The sequence below is a fragment of the Pleuronectes platessa genome, chromosome 17 (genome assembly GCF_947347685.1).
Source record: "Pleuronectes platessa chromosome 17, fPlePla1.1, whole genome shotgun sequence".
Classification (NCBI taxonomy): domain Eukaryota; kingdom Metazoa; phylum Chordata; class Actinopteri; order Pleuronectiformes; family Pleuronectidae; genus Pleuronectes; species Pleuronectes platessa.
The window spans coordinates 6,915,904-6,931,324 of NC_070642.1; the positions used below are offsets into that span (position 1 = coordinate 6,915,904).

Below are 15,421 nucleotides of genomic sequence, written 5' to 3' on the forward strand. Positions count from 1 at the left end.
AGCTGAATCTTCAGAAGATGGATGCGGTGATGCTGAGGATTCAGATGAAAGTTTGTGCAAAACTTCTGTCAAGCCAAGGCAGGCTTCTGAAGTCCGGCATCCTTGTGAGCCAAGAAAGAAGTCAACGCCAAACTTAGATCACGTAAAGATGGCCTCTGTTATTACAGGACTGGTAATGTACACCATAAGGAAGGCCAAAGCACCACCGAGTGTGGTAAATGGGCGTAGCCTCATCAACAATCTTATAGAGAAGGCAAAGCAGGAGATCAAGCCTGATAATAAGATCGTAACCACATTAAAAAATGTTGAGGAGATCCACAAGGCCTTGTTCAAAGTACTGCTGAAGAAAGTTGCACATGTGTGACTGCGTCTTCATCGACGAATTGAGGATTCAGGGGGGGCACCGTTCCCTGACCAGCAAGTTCAGGAACATCTTCTTCCTGTGGCTGAATCACCGTGTTGAAGACTTCATATGTATTTTTCATATAAGGGTAACTTAGATGAATGTCCGCCATGTTTTTTGTTTTCACGAAGAGAGAGAAGCGCATAGGTCACGTGTCCCCAGCCTCCTGACTCACAATTTAGTGGAATTCATACGAATTCTAGTGTATTACTTTTAGTAGCATTTCCTACGAAATTGTGATGAGACCAGCCCCTCATTTGTCTTCCTGCTCTCCTCTCACACTCCTCAGACTCTCCAACCCCCTCCCTCCTCTCAGAGACGGCTCAAGCACCATCTCTTCTCTTTTTTCCTTTTTTTTTTCTCATCTTTCCTGTCTTCTATCTGCTCTGAGCAGCGTCTGCAGCCTCCTTATACCGTCTGGGATTCAGATTCAAAGGAGTCAGCAAATAACGTCTGTCGGGACACACACACAAACACACATATGAACAGACATGGAAATGACATGGAAATGACATGGAACGGACATGCACATGTGATCTCAAATCAAAATGAACAATGATTTCCAACAGACACACTGCACACAGACACTGGATCACCACACTTTAAATAAGTGGCTGTATGAAACTTATTGTGGTGGTGAAGAGAGGCTTAACGCCTCACTTAGTGAAACAGAGAGTTAATATTGTCTTCTATGAACCGCACTCTTGAATTAGGCAGATAATATAAAAGCTTTAAGGATTAATATCTGGAGTGAGTCTTTCTTAGAGAAAATTCTATATTAATTATATTGTTCCACTTTTCTACCCTGAATCTATGTACTGGTACTCCAAAGTTACTCACGCTGATGAAAACGTGAGATCTTACTAACAGTATCATGGACCAGAAACTGCAGAGAAACCACAGATGAGCTCCACCACACTGGTTTGAGCTGCAGTAGCATTTAAAGGGACAAGTCCACGACACGATAAATTCATGTGATCGACATCTCCAGAGGAACAAATATGTCTGTTTGTTAAAATGTCCTGTTTACACTCTGCACAGTGACTAAACCAGACAATTTTTCTGGCATATGCAAAACAATGAGTGCAGCATTTTTTTTAAATAGGATTCAACTTGAAAAGCTATTTAGTGCAGAAACAGAAGTTAATCAGAGGGAACACTAACATAACAGAACTGTATCTGCTGAATGGCTCATGAATCAACCATTAATGGGTCTAATGCATGTGTGTAAGAGTCTTTTTTAATATTTGTAGTTATTGTTATTTTTATTACTCATTATTATTGTGAGAATAAGTAAATAAAGCCTTCTGTGTAAATACAGACTCAAATCATGAATCCCCTCAGTCTTTGTTTTTAACCAACGTATTGCCAACAAAACTGCACTTTAAATTTAACCAAGCGTTAAAATCAAGATCAAGCGAGCTTTTGCCCTTCTGTTCCTGAATTTTTCTAAAACATTTCCTAAATGGTATACTCTATGAAACATAAACATAGAGAACTATTATAGGGGATGGCTGGGCCCTATGCATATAAATGTAGGTGTATAAATGACTGGAACAGATTGGAATCGGTCCATTAGATCACCCCTTCCAAAAGCTACAACATGGTGACATATATATATATAATATCATGGGGCAACTGCGACAGTCCACAAAATATCCACTAAAAGTTAGATTTTAACCAATAAAGGGCTCAAATTGTTATTCTAGGTCTTTGCTAATCGAAAAGTCTCACTCTCAAGTCTCATGGGATTTAGGTTGTTGCAAGAAGATGGAGGTGGAAACGTGAGTGAGAGGACGGTTGCAGTTGCCCCATAAGATCTTCCAACGTGGAGACAGTCTACTGGACTGATTCCGAAAGTATTTGAAAGTACCACTCATGTTCACAGTGATAAACATTGGGCCAGGTTGAAAAGTTATGGAATTCTCATTCAAAGGTATCGGAACTAGACCATGAAACACAAGGGTCTTCGAGATTTTGTGTAAATGCCATCAGAGGCTGTTTTAGGCCCTTACTGTTTAGTTTTTGAACTGTACATGTTAGCAAACAAATGTATAATTAATCAAATGTCCAAAAAAAGGTGAATAGATAACAGGGGGCTTTAAATGGCCCTAATATGTGATTTAATGTTCATATTTTGAAGAGCACCATAAAGCGTTTGTTCTCTCCTCTTTAAATGTATATTTCACACAACATCTCACTAGAGGGAAGCAGGAAAAGAAGCCAGAGAGAAACAAAGCGAGACTGAGAACAAAGCAGACACATGATGAGAGATTCAGAGAGAGAGAAAACACACTGAAGCAGAGGAAGAGTCAGAGCATCTCATCCCACTACACTGCATCCTGTGTGAAGACAGATATGTCATGAGGAGTGTGACACGCTCTCATCAGACCCAAACAAAAGTGTGTTTACTGAGGGGGTGTTATATCTATCATGTCAGAGTCTGAGGGAAGAGCGGAACAACGTGTTACTGTACTGAACTAAATCTGACTCATCTTTCAGATTTTTATTTGATTTATCTCCCTCTGTTGTTCTCATCATTTATAATACATGAAATATTTATATATGCCTTATGTAAAAGTAACAAACTGCATGTAATACAACAGTCCCTGATGGTAATCATCTGAAATGACTTTGAAAACAGTTATACTTATTACTACTTGTCATACGTTTCCCCCTTTTAAAATGTGAAATCCTTTTAGAAACCGCCGTATGTCAAATTTTGGGATCGTTTCCAAACTTTTACATTTAATGACAAACTTATTTTGATAGACACGTGTATTGTCTACTACTACTTACTATACATCCATTTAGGTGTGGAGGGTTATCCTGAATTATTATCATACTTTTACCGTGAAACCGGACACAACATGCTTGGCTTTAATTGCGAAATTAGAATTGCAGAGTGCAGGTCGAACAGTGCTGAGACACATAGATCCAAAAGGAGAAGAGGAGGAGGAGGAGGAGGAGGAGGAGGAGGGGAGAGTGGCGATGAGCTGGCTGAGGTGAGAGACCTGACATGAATCTCTGCACAGCCACAATGGCGGAGAGGGGGACGTGCATGGCCGAGCGAGAGGGGTGGGGCCGCTCCATCTAACGCAAAGGGAAAACCACTGCAATCTCTCCCCCCTCGCTCGCTTTCATTCTTGAACAGAGAAATACCCCCCCCCCCCCCCCACACACACACACACACACACACACTCATCATCCCTCCAACATCATCACACTGCACTTAGAGGCTGTTTAACATACACACCGGCCCAGTGACATTTCCAGTCAGCAGACACTGTTTTCACTGCACACTGTTATAAACCTGCTGTTTGTGTGTGTGTGTGTGTGTTTGTGTGTTTACTGTATATATGTGCTGCTATTGTAAGAGAGCTGTTTTATTGGAGTGGTGCTGACAGCAGGGGGGGGAGGCACATGAGACAGAGAGAGGAGACTCTCAGTGACTCACATCCAGGAGAAAAGAGAAAAGCTGCCAGCTCCCTTTGACCTTCACGTCCTCTCCACACATCTGAGGTGTCTGCTTCCTCACAGCAACCTCCCCGGGCCGCGTCCCAGTTTCACCAGCTTTTTAGTGGCGTCTGCTTGACTGAGGCCAGGCACTGTTCTCTGTGTCTTCAAAGGCACGAAATGACCTCTGCTGTCGTGCACTGCTGTGCAGGGTAAATATTTGGCTGGAGAGCAGAGCAAACACTGGCACCTGGTGGTGGGTTTCTAGAAGCCTTCGTGGTTTTATTCAGTTTGAATATGTTTGAATATTGTGTTGATTGTGATTCTACATGTGTGAGGATACAGGAGTGGTGAAAAATCTTCAGTGGAAAACATTAGTAACTGAAAATTGGCTCAACTGTTAAAATGATTAAATCTCATACAAAAACGTCAGCTAAATGACATGTAATTACATTACATGAAATTTAGCTGACGCTTTTGTCCAAAGCGACTTACATTTTTAGTACACTCAACATTTATGAGGGGCCATTTAGGGGTTCAGTATCTTGCCAAGGACACTTCGGCATGCAGATGGGGAAGAGTGGGAATTGAACCGGCAACCCTCTTGTTGGAGAACACCCACTTTACCCCCTAGGCCACACCGCATCAATATATCTTATTTATAATAATTTGAAGACCTCTCATTTAGGAGCATTTTTTTGGATTATTATTGGTATTGACTAATTGGAAGGGGAAAAAATTGAATAAATGTAATAATGTTCACATTGTGTTCCTCATAATGAGTGAATTGAATTTCATGTGTAAAATTTGTTGTTTTCCTCTTTAATTGTGTTTAATGTTTGTGTTTTATGAGTAAAAAATTTACTAATTTAAAACGTGTCCAGCTCGGACATAAGGCAGGAGACTCTGCGAAGCGGAAGAAAAGGCTGAGAGGAATCTTTGGAGCTGGTTAAGGTCTCTTGTACACAAATCAAGGTGAGAAGGTTTTAGAAAATAAACCTTATCACTCTGCAGCTCAACTGGGAAAATGTTTATTCTGATGAGTTTTACAGACACGCAGCTCTGGTGTGTAGAAAGACACTGCATACCAACATGAGAACCACATCCCACCAGTGAGTAACAGATGCTTTGTTACTAAAGGTTTGAAAGAAGAGTTTGATATTTTCTCAATTTCTGAGATTTACCTCCTCCATCTTGAGAACTTTATTCTCTATAGTTTTACTTATATATTTCTCCAAACATCCGCCTGAATGTTAATCAATGGTGTTCCTCTAACTCTCTTTATTTGAACATACAGCCTAACTAAAGACGCCTTTAATAGTTAATATTTATGACAGCTATATGGCTTGAACCTACTATAACGATGATGTGACATGAATTTATGAGTTTATATTTTGTTCACTATTTCTATGTTTATTTATTATCATATATATATAAAAACAACTGGCACAACCTTTGCCTTCACTTTTCACATCTTCTCTAGCTCCTCTTTCAGTCTTTGGTACTATTCGAGCTTCTCCTGTTTCTTCTTCTTGATGTTGCTTGAGAACTCTACGTTTATCACCACTCCCTTCTTCTTTGACGATCACCACGATGGCCTGTTGGTTAGCCATTCCCATTTTAACCAGCTGGATCTATCAGTCCCAAAGCTCAAGAAAACTGGTCCAAAGAATCCTCCTGAACATTGGGCAGGTCTAGTTCAAATTTATTACTCTGTTTATACATTTCAACTACAAATGTACATATTGTCTATGATTCATAAAATCATCTTAATAATTTAATAATACCACATTTCACATGTGTACATTTTTTACATTTGCATTAAACTACTTAACTGTGGACAAATGTAGAGATATAAATGTAGAGAAGCAGCAGAGTATCTCAGAGAGTTGAGAGGAAACCTTCTAATATTTATCTATTTTTTTTCCTTTCACAAAGACAGAAAACTCAAGGTCCGGATCTGCAGGTGAACACAAAGAGGAAAAGGATTTTTTAAGTCTCAGCTTGCCTGACATTAAATGACTTGGTTGTGTTAACTGCTGCTCTAACAAAACTTCTGAGTGGCTCAGCTGAAGTGAAAAACGACACATGCAGGGTTCAAGGATTTCACAATGACAATAACAGTAAGAAGTCGTCATGTTGACTGGAGGAAAGGTCGGGCATCATCTCCAGTCGATACCAGGACAAATACAATACTCTGTATCTGTACATGCTGCGACATTTACTGTGGTCACTGGTTACTGTTGAAGGGCTACTGGTGGTCTCTGACTGAGAACTTGATGCCGTGGTTTTGGAGGCGGTCGATGAGACTGGTTTTATAGAAGGCGGCTCCTGGAGTGTACACCCCCCCCCTGTCAATGGCAATGGCAAGGGAAACAGAAGAGAGAAAGAGAGAGACAACAGAATAGATGAGATATAAAGAGCAAATCTTCTCTATTATGACAAAGGGAGGAAAAGTGGAGATGAAAAGAAAAGGGAAAAAAACCTGACCTCCTGGGAAGCGAGTGCAATTCATTCAGCAGGGTCACAGCTGCTTGTACCATCGCGGACACTGTGGCTACATAACCAGGTTCTGTCAACAACAAGGAACAGACATGGAGATGAAGAGATGTGATAATGTTTTAAATACTATTTACAACACAAACTACATCGATAGTACGAGGGGATCTAAGAATACTATATTATCACAGACTATTTATACACTCTCAAAACACATACACCATCCAGCTGCCATACAATCTCACACATGCTGATTAATCCGCAGCTTAAACTAGTCCACGAGAAATGCACCAGTTCCCAACAGTTTAGACAATGACATGGGACTTGTACAGTGTTTCTACCTCTACAGTGAACCGGTATGGAATGGTATGAACTGGTATGGAAGCCTGTCATAGTTCCACACGTCGGCTGAGCCGTGGCCGTGTTACCTGCTCCAATGACCTGAGTGCAGATCTTAGCGTTGGGTCGGCCCTTCGAGGGGTCGGTGTCCTCTGAGTAACCCTCCCCGAAAAACGTCAGGCTGAAACAGGTGTCTTCCATCTGAGAGAGACAGAGAGATGAATGAGGAGAGAGGACGTTGACGAGACGATCGGGAATCGAACATGGTTTGACAGCACAACTCACTGTACCAGGAAACAAGTCAATAAATAGAATGGTTGTAACTGAATATACTGTCTTAAAAGAATCAATCAATCATAATGCTTTGTGCTGTAACCCTACACTTTTTACAACCACTGTAAAATGAATGAGCTCCTTTTTTACTTTAGTTTACATTTGTAAACCGATTTAGTTTCTATTGTAGGATTTTAAATTTTTAAATAAATTCTCAAAAGAATGCTGCTCAGAGAGCGCATTCCTCCACAAAGACTAATTCCTCTCTCATCATATAAAAGAAAATAAAAAAATAAAAATCTGAATTCACTCTTCTGTCCGGATCCACTCCAAAATTAAATGGATTTCTTCCTTGACCACAAATATATAACCCACCTAATTTAATAAAAAAAATCTATTAATACTTATGTATGGTTACATGTGCATGGTTAATTTGACACTTTTATGTCTGCCAAAATGCGAAATTGCATATTGTAAAGCAGAAAGCTTTGTAAAGAGATGTTTATTTGGCGCTCTCATATATGGAGACACAGATTAAATAATGCTACGAGGAGTCAACGCATTTACAGCCTAATATTGTCCTGTCTGCTCCTGTGAGATTTCTATCAGGATAACTGTTTACATAGCTACGTGTCTGGGACCTCCAACATCTAACCCTGCTCAATGACAAACAAACAAACATGCAAACTAATGCAGATTAAAACATAGCCTCCATGGCGGAAGTTATAAACTTTCTCACCTGCTTCGTGGTTGGACCAGCCTTGCTGAACATGCCAAAGGAGAAGAAGGATGGAAACTTTGGGAAAGACAAGACGATCAAATCAAATGATATTCAACACACAGGCTCCTTAACTCTTCAACTGACTTCTTCTTGGTTTAAAATTAGGTATTAAAACAGTATCATCCATGTTGCTTTGAAACATTTCTCTGCTTAAAGCGTCACAGTAGTTTCCACACTCTGCTGCTGTATTTAACACAAGCTGCTCTTAAGCCTTTCAGCGAAACACTGACACCTTACAGTGACGTTCATCCACATTTAAATGCTGGAATAACCATTTTAAGTCAGTGACTTGAAGCTGCCACTATCTTTATATCATCTCCTCATCCAAGGGGCTACTTTCCCAAACAGATCTGCTCTGGACCATTAAATGGATAGTTCACCAAAAAATGAAAATGTACCCATTATCTATTCACCAGCATGCCGCTGGAGGGGCGGGTGATCTGCAGTGTGTGCGGCTCTCCGGTGTGTGCACACGAACGTGACCTCGGCTCAGAGAAGGCTATCAAAGGACAATTGGTCTAAGAAAATACTGTAAATGACACAGTTTCGAGTCAAATATGAAAATTGGGGTTTGTGGACACTTGGACGATAGTATGGAGGCGTGTTATATATATGTTTCTGTTGTTTTATTATGTCTGAAGAAGGGGTCCCTATTACTTCAATTGTATTGGATTTGGCTGCAACACCGTTTACCCCTGAGACTCCAAAAGGGTTTTGTGGACTCAAACACTTCACCCACCCCTCCATCAACATAGTGGAGAGTAGATAATGAGGGAATTTCCATTTTTCTGTGAACTATCCCTTTAAGGAGATGGACAATCATATGCAGTTGTTTGAAGGATGACGTAGTTACCCTGGTGAGGAGTCTCCTGCCAAGTCTGAATTTGGCCATGAACCAGAAGATCAGGCCGCCACAGAAGAACTTGACCACGGAGAAGAGGCCACCGACCCCGACGTAGGCGCTGTACTGGAGCTGTGGACGAACGAAGCAGAGGGAGAATGTGTGATGTAAGAATGGGAAATTACAGGTGACAGAGAGAGAGGAAAAGATAAGAGGTGGTTCCCACAGAGAGAATGGGGAGGAGGGGGAGGAGATAGGAGAAGAAAGTGAAGTGAGAGGGGGGCAGGTGGTGAGGGAGATACAGTGGCTCCAGAAAATATTCAAACCCTGTCACACTTTGTTACGTTGCAGAGGAGAAAACAGAGGAAGGGAAAAAAGGAGGGAAGAGAGAGGCCAGGATGAGATGAGATGTCTCAGGGAGTAATGAGCAGCGGGGAGGAAAGTGATGAATCACTACAGGTGACTCATCAGATTTCCACTCCACTGGTAGATTGCGTTCTAAACAACATAATGAGATATTTTTTATTAACTCCTGTGTCTCTGGCTTTGATCAAACAGTGACAGCTGCTGGGATGGCTGACCTAGTTACAGGTGCACCAGGGAAACAGAGACTTTGCTCTTCATCGACAGGAAGCAGAGTCAACCACGTACTATATACTAATGTGTACATATGATAAGAAGGACCAGGTGCTTTAAATATCCAACCTTTTTGTGTCACTTAATGCAGCGTCCCAAACCTGTGTTCCTCAGGGACACAGAACACTAAGATGTAAGCGGTGCTATATTTTAAGTGATGCAGAGCATGCCTGGTAATTCACTGCCTGGAACAGGTTGTGCCAAATTATTGATAACATGGAAATATTGTAAATTGTGCTGTGATGGAGCCTCAGGGTTGGAAGGTGCAATGAGCTGTGAGATGAGGAGAACTCACTTTATCATGGAGGAAATGGTAGCAAGTGTAGTTTACGGAACTGTCTTGGCCAGGTCTCTTTCTCAGAAGCTTTTTCTAACATTGATGGGTCCTATAATTGTTTTTGCATGGTACAGTGCAGTTGATCTACATCAACATCACAGCCAACACAGGATGATGTGTCTGGTTGATATCAGGCATCAGTTCCTACACGGCTGCTGCTGAATCACAATGCAGATTTCTGTATCTCATTTCGGTGCCTGAGCAACATTAACATCACCACATCGAAGTAACATTACACTTAACTCTGGTGGCAACGCACACTGTACATGTCAGCGTGTTACATTAGCCTACAGTTAGCTAATAGCTCCCTCAAACTCGAGTCAACATGCTGAGCACATCAGTGTGGGCGTCTCTGGCCCCTGCAATGAGGAGACAGTTGATCAGGTTTGGAGCTGAGAGCATTTTGCTTTTTAAGTTACTCAAGATGAAATTGAATTATAGTGTGATTTTTTTCTTTTGCATTTATTTATATATGCATATTTAAGTTAAGTACACTTTGAACTCTAATTTGTATTAGCAATAAAAAAAGCTATTCTTATTGTCAACTGCAAGTATCAGTTCTGACATCGTTTAGACACAGGTGCTGTTTTAAAAGTATTGATTTAGCACCAGTATCAAAGAAATAATAACCAGCTCTGATGATATATAACAGTTACATTTGATCACAATGTAATACAGTGTTACACAAAGTTACATAAAAATATCCCTCTAAAGTTTGCTAGTGTTAGCTGACTATTAATTAACTTGACGTAATAGACCAGGTTAACTCTTGAAGTTGAGGACATTTAACTTTTTATGAATTCATCTTTAGATTTGTAAGACTTTCTGTTTCTGCTTTGGTCTCGTTTTAAAGTGGACACGTTTAATGGATAGCAGCCAGCCACTTGGGCTGACTGAGACCAACTATGTAATCTCACCTACTCAGCATTATCAATGGGAAGTCAGCAAAACATAAGCTACTATGAAATCAGAGCACAACATAAAGGGGGCAGAAGCAAAACCCCATTGTGAATGTAATTGAGGAAAGGTGCAAATAGGTTTTCATGAATTTGTGTTTTCACAAGAGAGAGAAAAAATGCGTTAATTCTTCTATCAATAAAGTTAGTGTTGGCACTTTCCTTGTAAATATTGTGTAATATCCATGAGGCCTGACAAATATAACTCATGTGCCGGCATTATTTATACCTCTACTCTTTGCTGCAACACCCATATTAACCATCCATAAGTGAAACGAGACCATTGCCAGCAGCCATGTGTATGTGGACCCATTTAGGTATTCAGCAATTATCTTAGTAATGCAGCTTAGAACAAAGGACTATGGAGCATTTATGACCATTGATGGTTGTGTTTTTATAATCAGATGTTCTACTTGCACATACAGAAGAATGCAAGTGATGTGATTAAGCATTCCTGCCTGAGACAAAGGGAGGTACATGCAAACCATCCCTCTGTTTCAAGCTGTTCTACTAAACCAGAGGAAAATGTGAGGAGGAATCAAGAATACTTACAAAGTATCATCTATGCTAAATGTTTAATGAGGAAAGAAAAGCATTCTACATTTGGACAGTGTAACCAGTGATTACAAGAAAACGTCTCTAGGGTTAACAACCACTGTAATGAATAGAGAAAATGTAACCATGGTTTCAGTGCCTGTGTTGTTGTAATCTTACCGGTAACTGTTGTTCCTCATCGTAAAGGAAACGCTGGGTTCTCTTGACAACGGAGGGGTCAGAACCCATGAATGGGATGGCATACTGCTCGATCTCCTTACTGAAAAACACAAAACCCCTGCAGACACACACACACACACACATACATACACACATTACAAGGAGAGAAAGCTAAGTGGTGTACTTTCACCAAATCTAACTCTGCCTGCAGCATCAGCACAGTAGTTTTGGAGCTTGTTTCATCTACTGATGGTCCTTTAAATCTTTCTCCTTATCACTGCCAGGTACCACACTCTAATAAAATCTCACTGACTCGCAGCCACACAGACGGTAACAGTTTGCAAATTGTGCTGGATTCTTATGTAGTAACTTACTTTCAGCCTCTGAGGCTAAACTAACTTGGCAGAATTAAGGTTTTCTCTCCAAATCTTGAACATTTATTACTACAATATATCACATTTCATCAACTTACTCTTATTTGCTGATGATTGAATTTGCTCACACTGCACTATCTTTTAAATGAAGGTGTCACAGCTAAATAGTATCCCCATCATTCACTTTGGATTCAAATTATTCAAACGTAGGTCAGGAATAAGAATTAAGACGCATCGGTTTCACTGGGAACATCTCTCCCTGCTGTGCAGAAGACACATGACACATCCCTGTATTAATGTACTTCTGGCCACGCTCCACATTCCAATAAAGATGATATTATTCAAAGTGAAGTGTTTTAGCCAGACAGTAATTGCTCAGTTATAGTCTTACCTCTTTTGGACTTTGGCTCCCACTACAGGCAGCGGCTTGTGGCCAAACTTCTTCCTCAGCTGGCGGAGAGAGCCGCTGTCTGCGAAGCCGTGCACAGCAGACTGCCAAGTGGTGTCATGACCACACATCCCCTGGTGAGGAGGGAGAGCTCTTTAAATTCTGTGATGGTGTCAGGTGCAGGTAGCCAATGCTATGTGATTCTAGCTTTGTGTCTGTTTTATATTTTCTAATGTGTACTATCAATGATTAATCATGCATTGTGCCTTTTTTAATGACAGCTCAGGAGCCGTTACTTTAATTTTTAAAGGGTTGAGAAAGTGTATCAAACTACATTTCCCATCATGCAGTGCAGAGGCTGTAGTTGTTAAGGCTACCTCAGTCCCACTGCTAAATTTCAGGAAGCTCTCCACAGCCGTCAGTGTTCCTGAAATCAGACATAGATGAAGAACAGGGTTAGCCTTTGTATAAATCAAAACAAAACAAAAACAGTTTGTGACTATTTGTTGATATATAAAAAACCTTTAAAATGTATTCAATGAGTCAAGTAGATGGTGCTGCAAGTGTTACATTTGAGCAAAATAAAAATAAACACAAGTCTCCGAAAGCACTGAAGTGTTTTTGCCTTGGTAAGCGATGTACATCTTTAGATTTTTACCATTTTCACCACATCATATGTCTCCTGTTTCCTACCTTTGAACTGCCTGTGTGTGTAGAGAATCCCCAGGTCGGCTGGAATGGAGTCGAAGCCACAGCTGCCTATCACATACACTCCTTTGTCCGAGGCCTTGGTGTGATACTCAAGCTGCATACGCTCCAGGAACTGCTCAGAGTGGACGACCAAAAACGCACAAAAACACAAATGTGTTACATTGTATTTCCACGTCAAACACAAACAGATGCAAATAATGTCTGATCTTCAGTCAACTTAAGGAGTAGTCATTATTCAAATCTATTAAACACCAACAAATCACAGAATTATTGTTTACCAACAGCTGACAAATACAGAAAGACATTTAACAACACAGTACCTGAGGCTCTCCACAGATGTCGACATAGTGAGCTCCATTTTCGACGCAAGCTTTGACCACAGGTTCACCATAAAATCTGTACTGCAGGAACAGAGACAGCATTGTTTCAAACACAAACCACATGAGCACAGTGCTGTGGGTTATATTCTAATGTAACATGTGTCAAACATCATCTCTACATTCCCTTCGTTTCAACCCATGACAAAACACTTACTGGTCCAACACAGTTGAGAACCACCACACCTTGTTTACACATGGCGGCCATCGATTCCTCATCAGACACATCAGCAACGATGATTTCAGTGTCTGTCCGCACCTCAGGCATAGCTGAGAAAAACAGGAGAGAAAGTCTTTGTGTGTTATACATGTGTGTGTGTGGATAATACACATCTCAAACCTGATTTAATAGGTTATGTTTACATAAATTCATATTTATTTGTTTGTATATACCCCTTGAGATGTATCATCTTGATTTAGAGGGGATACCAATAGATATCACAATGTACACACAGGCAACCGAAAAAACAAAACAAGAAACAAACGATAACAGACCGCATATTTTAATAAATCATTCCAGCTAGAAGGTGGCCAAAGAACAACAAGAGACATCCATCTGTAATAGAGATGTCCTGTCTTCTTCTTAGAAAAGGGTTGCAGGTGAGGAAATGGAGCTACTATCAGCAGGTAACTTATTACAGTCTGATGGGGCTTTGAACAAGTTGATGATTAAATGTCAGAAGATATTGTTGTTAATAAGTAGGATAATTGAAGTGAATACATTTGAATCAGTTGCAGCCAGTGAACGTGTCCTCTTACATTTAGGGATGGCCATTTAAGTGCGTTATACATTGTCTATTGATTACAGAGGAAAGGAAATCCAAGTGTAAATCTCCAGAGTCGATTAGATGCTTTGTTAAATGGGACAAGATGGGATTTCAGTGCATTTTGATAAACATCATCACAGTAATCAATAATAGGTCGTAGCCTTTAAACTGAGAGGCAATTTTTTGAGGAGTGAACTGTGAGCAAAGCAATTTTGAGCTAAATTGTATTCAGAGCTATTGTGAACCAAGCTGAAAATGTCACATATTAATAAGAAAGGATATATTTGTATAAGTGCATACAGCCAAATGTTATTAATGTGAAATCTACCTGTTTGTCAATCAGTGTTGGTTTCAGCTATAGAACACATACACAGTTACATTTTGAGCTAACTTAATCTGATATATTACGAACCAAGCTGAGAATATCCCATATTATTATGATATATTCTTGTGTAAATGCGTTTAGCTTCAAATCATTGATATTATACAAATTGTAAAAGCACTTGTCACTCCCACATTTTGAAGCTAGCTGTCAAGGACCTATATTCAGGGGTCAAGTTCAAAAGTGTTAACTTGCAGCTACATGCGCAGCACAGACCAGAAACACCACAGACACGCTGTCAGTCCAGAGTGAACCACTCAGTCAGAGTCTTAAACAACACTTGTCTCCTCTCTCTCTCCGCCATGTCTCCACCTACACAGCCTCTCCGCGGCTCGCTCCAACACTTCCTCCAGCCGCTGCCTGCTTCTCCCGGCCACCGCCCATTTCAGCGAGCCACCCCCGGTTCTCTCTGCGGCGCAGCGGGCCACCTCCTCCACCACAAACCTCCCCGTGAAGCCCGTGGCACCGAACACGATGATGTGATGAGGCCTGTGGGAGACCGAGCTCACGGGCGCCGCCATTGTTTTGGTTTGCGGTGCGTTTGAGTGCTCCTCGGAGGGTCCACTTTCCCCGCGTCGTTGTTCAAACTTCAGTGTGTGGTCATGTGTTTTGAAGAAATAAAATGTATCCATTTGTGTATAGAGTTTAAATAACACTATGATTCGTATTTCTAATGTCTGCACAATAAATAAAAGTAGAAAAAAGGGATCAAGTGTCACAAGCAAATACATAATCTAAACACACCCACGTAAAAATATTCTAATGACTAATGTGGTGTAAGATGATTGTCAGAGATCGACAGTTTGTGAGGGAGTTGTTGTTTCGACTTGAGATGAAAGTCGTGTGTTAACCCAACTGGGAACTCCTTTTCCCCAATTATTCCAGCAGTACATGAACAGACTATATGTTCAAGGTCCCGCCTTCTGACGTTACATCCGGTCCTTTGTGCGCGCTGATTGGCTGATCCGCCTTACGTCTATTTCCTCCTGCTGGTGCTACAATTATCACTGTTGTGGTAATTGCCGCTTTATTTCATTAATATTACACTACACACACATTTACATTAAGTTTATATTTATTCCACCTGTTTTTTATCCCACTATTTACTGAGCATTGCAACCTCGGGGAGTTCCAATGCTAAAAACGGTCTCAAAGTGCGAGAATGTTGATTGGACTATTATCAGATG

At 40.7% G+C, this 15,421-nt stretch overlaps 1 protein-coding gene across 2 annotated transcripts; it reads right to left on the reverse strand.

Annotated features, from left to right (window-relative positions):
• Positions 1-5,543: 5,543 nt before the first annotated feature.
• On the reverse strand, positions 5,544-14,755 carry sccpdhb (saccharopine dehydrogenase b). 2 transcript variants are annotated; one of them, XM_053445764.1, is made up of 12 exons: positions 14,551-14,755; positions 13,243-13,355; positions 13,029-13,109; positions 12,691-12,820; positions 12,375-12,424; positions 12,001-12,131; positions 11,236-11,353; positions 8,605-8,724; positions 7,710-7,766; positions 6,787-6,898; positions 6,350-6,431; positions 5,544-6,210 (listed from the first exon to the last, which is right to left on the reverse strand). In XM_053445764.1, exons 1-12 carry the CDS (start codon positions 14,753-14,755, stop codon positions 6,111-6,113), a joined length of 1,299 nt encoding a protein of 432 aa, XP_053301739.1. In that variant the 3' UTR covers positions 5,544-6,110. The 2 variants fall into 2 exon arrangements, with proteins under 2 accessions (XP_053301739.1, XP_053301740.1); XM_053445765.1 differs by lacking the exon at positions 14,551-14,755 and adding an exon at positions 14,451-14,543.
• Between the last annotated feature and the right edge of the window lie 666 nt (positions 14,756-15,421).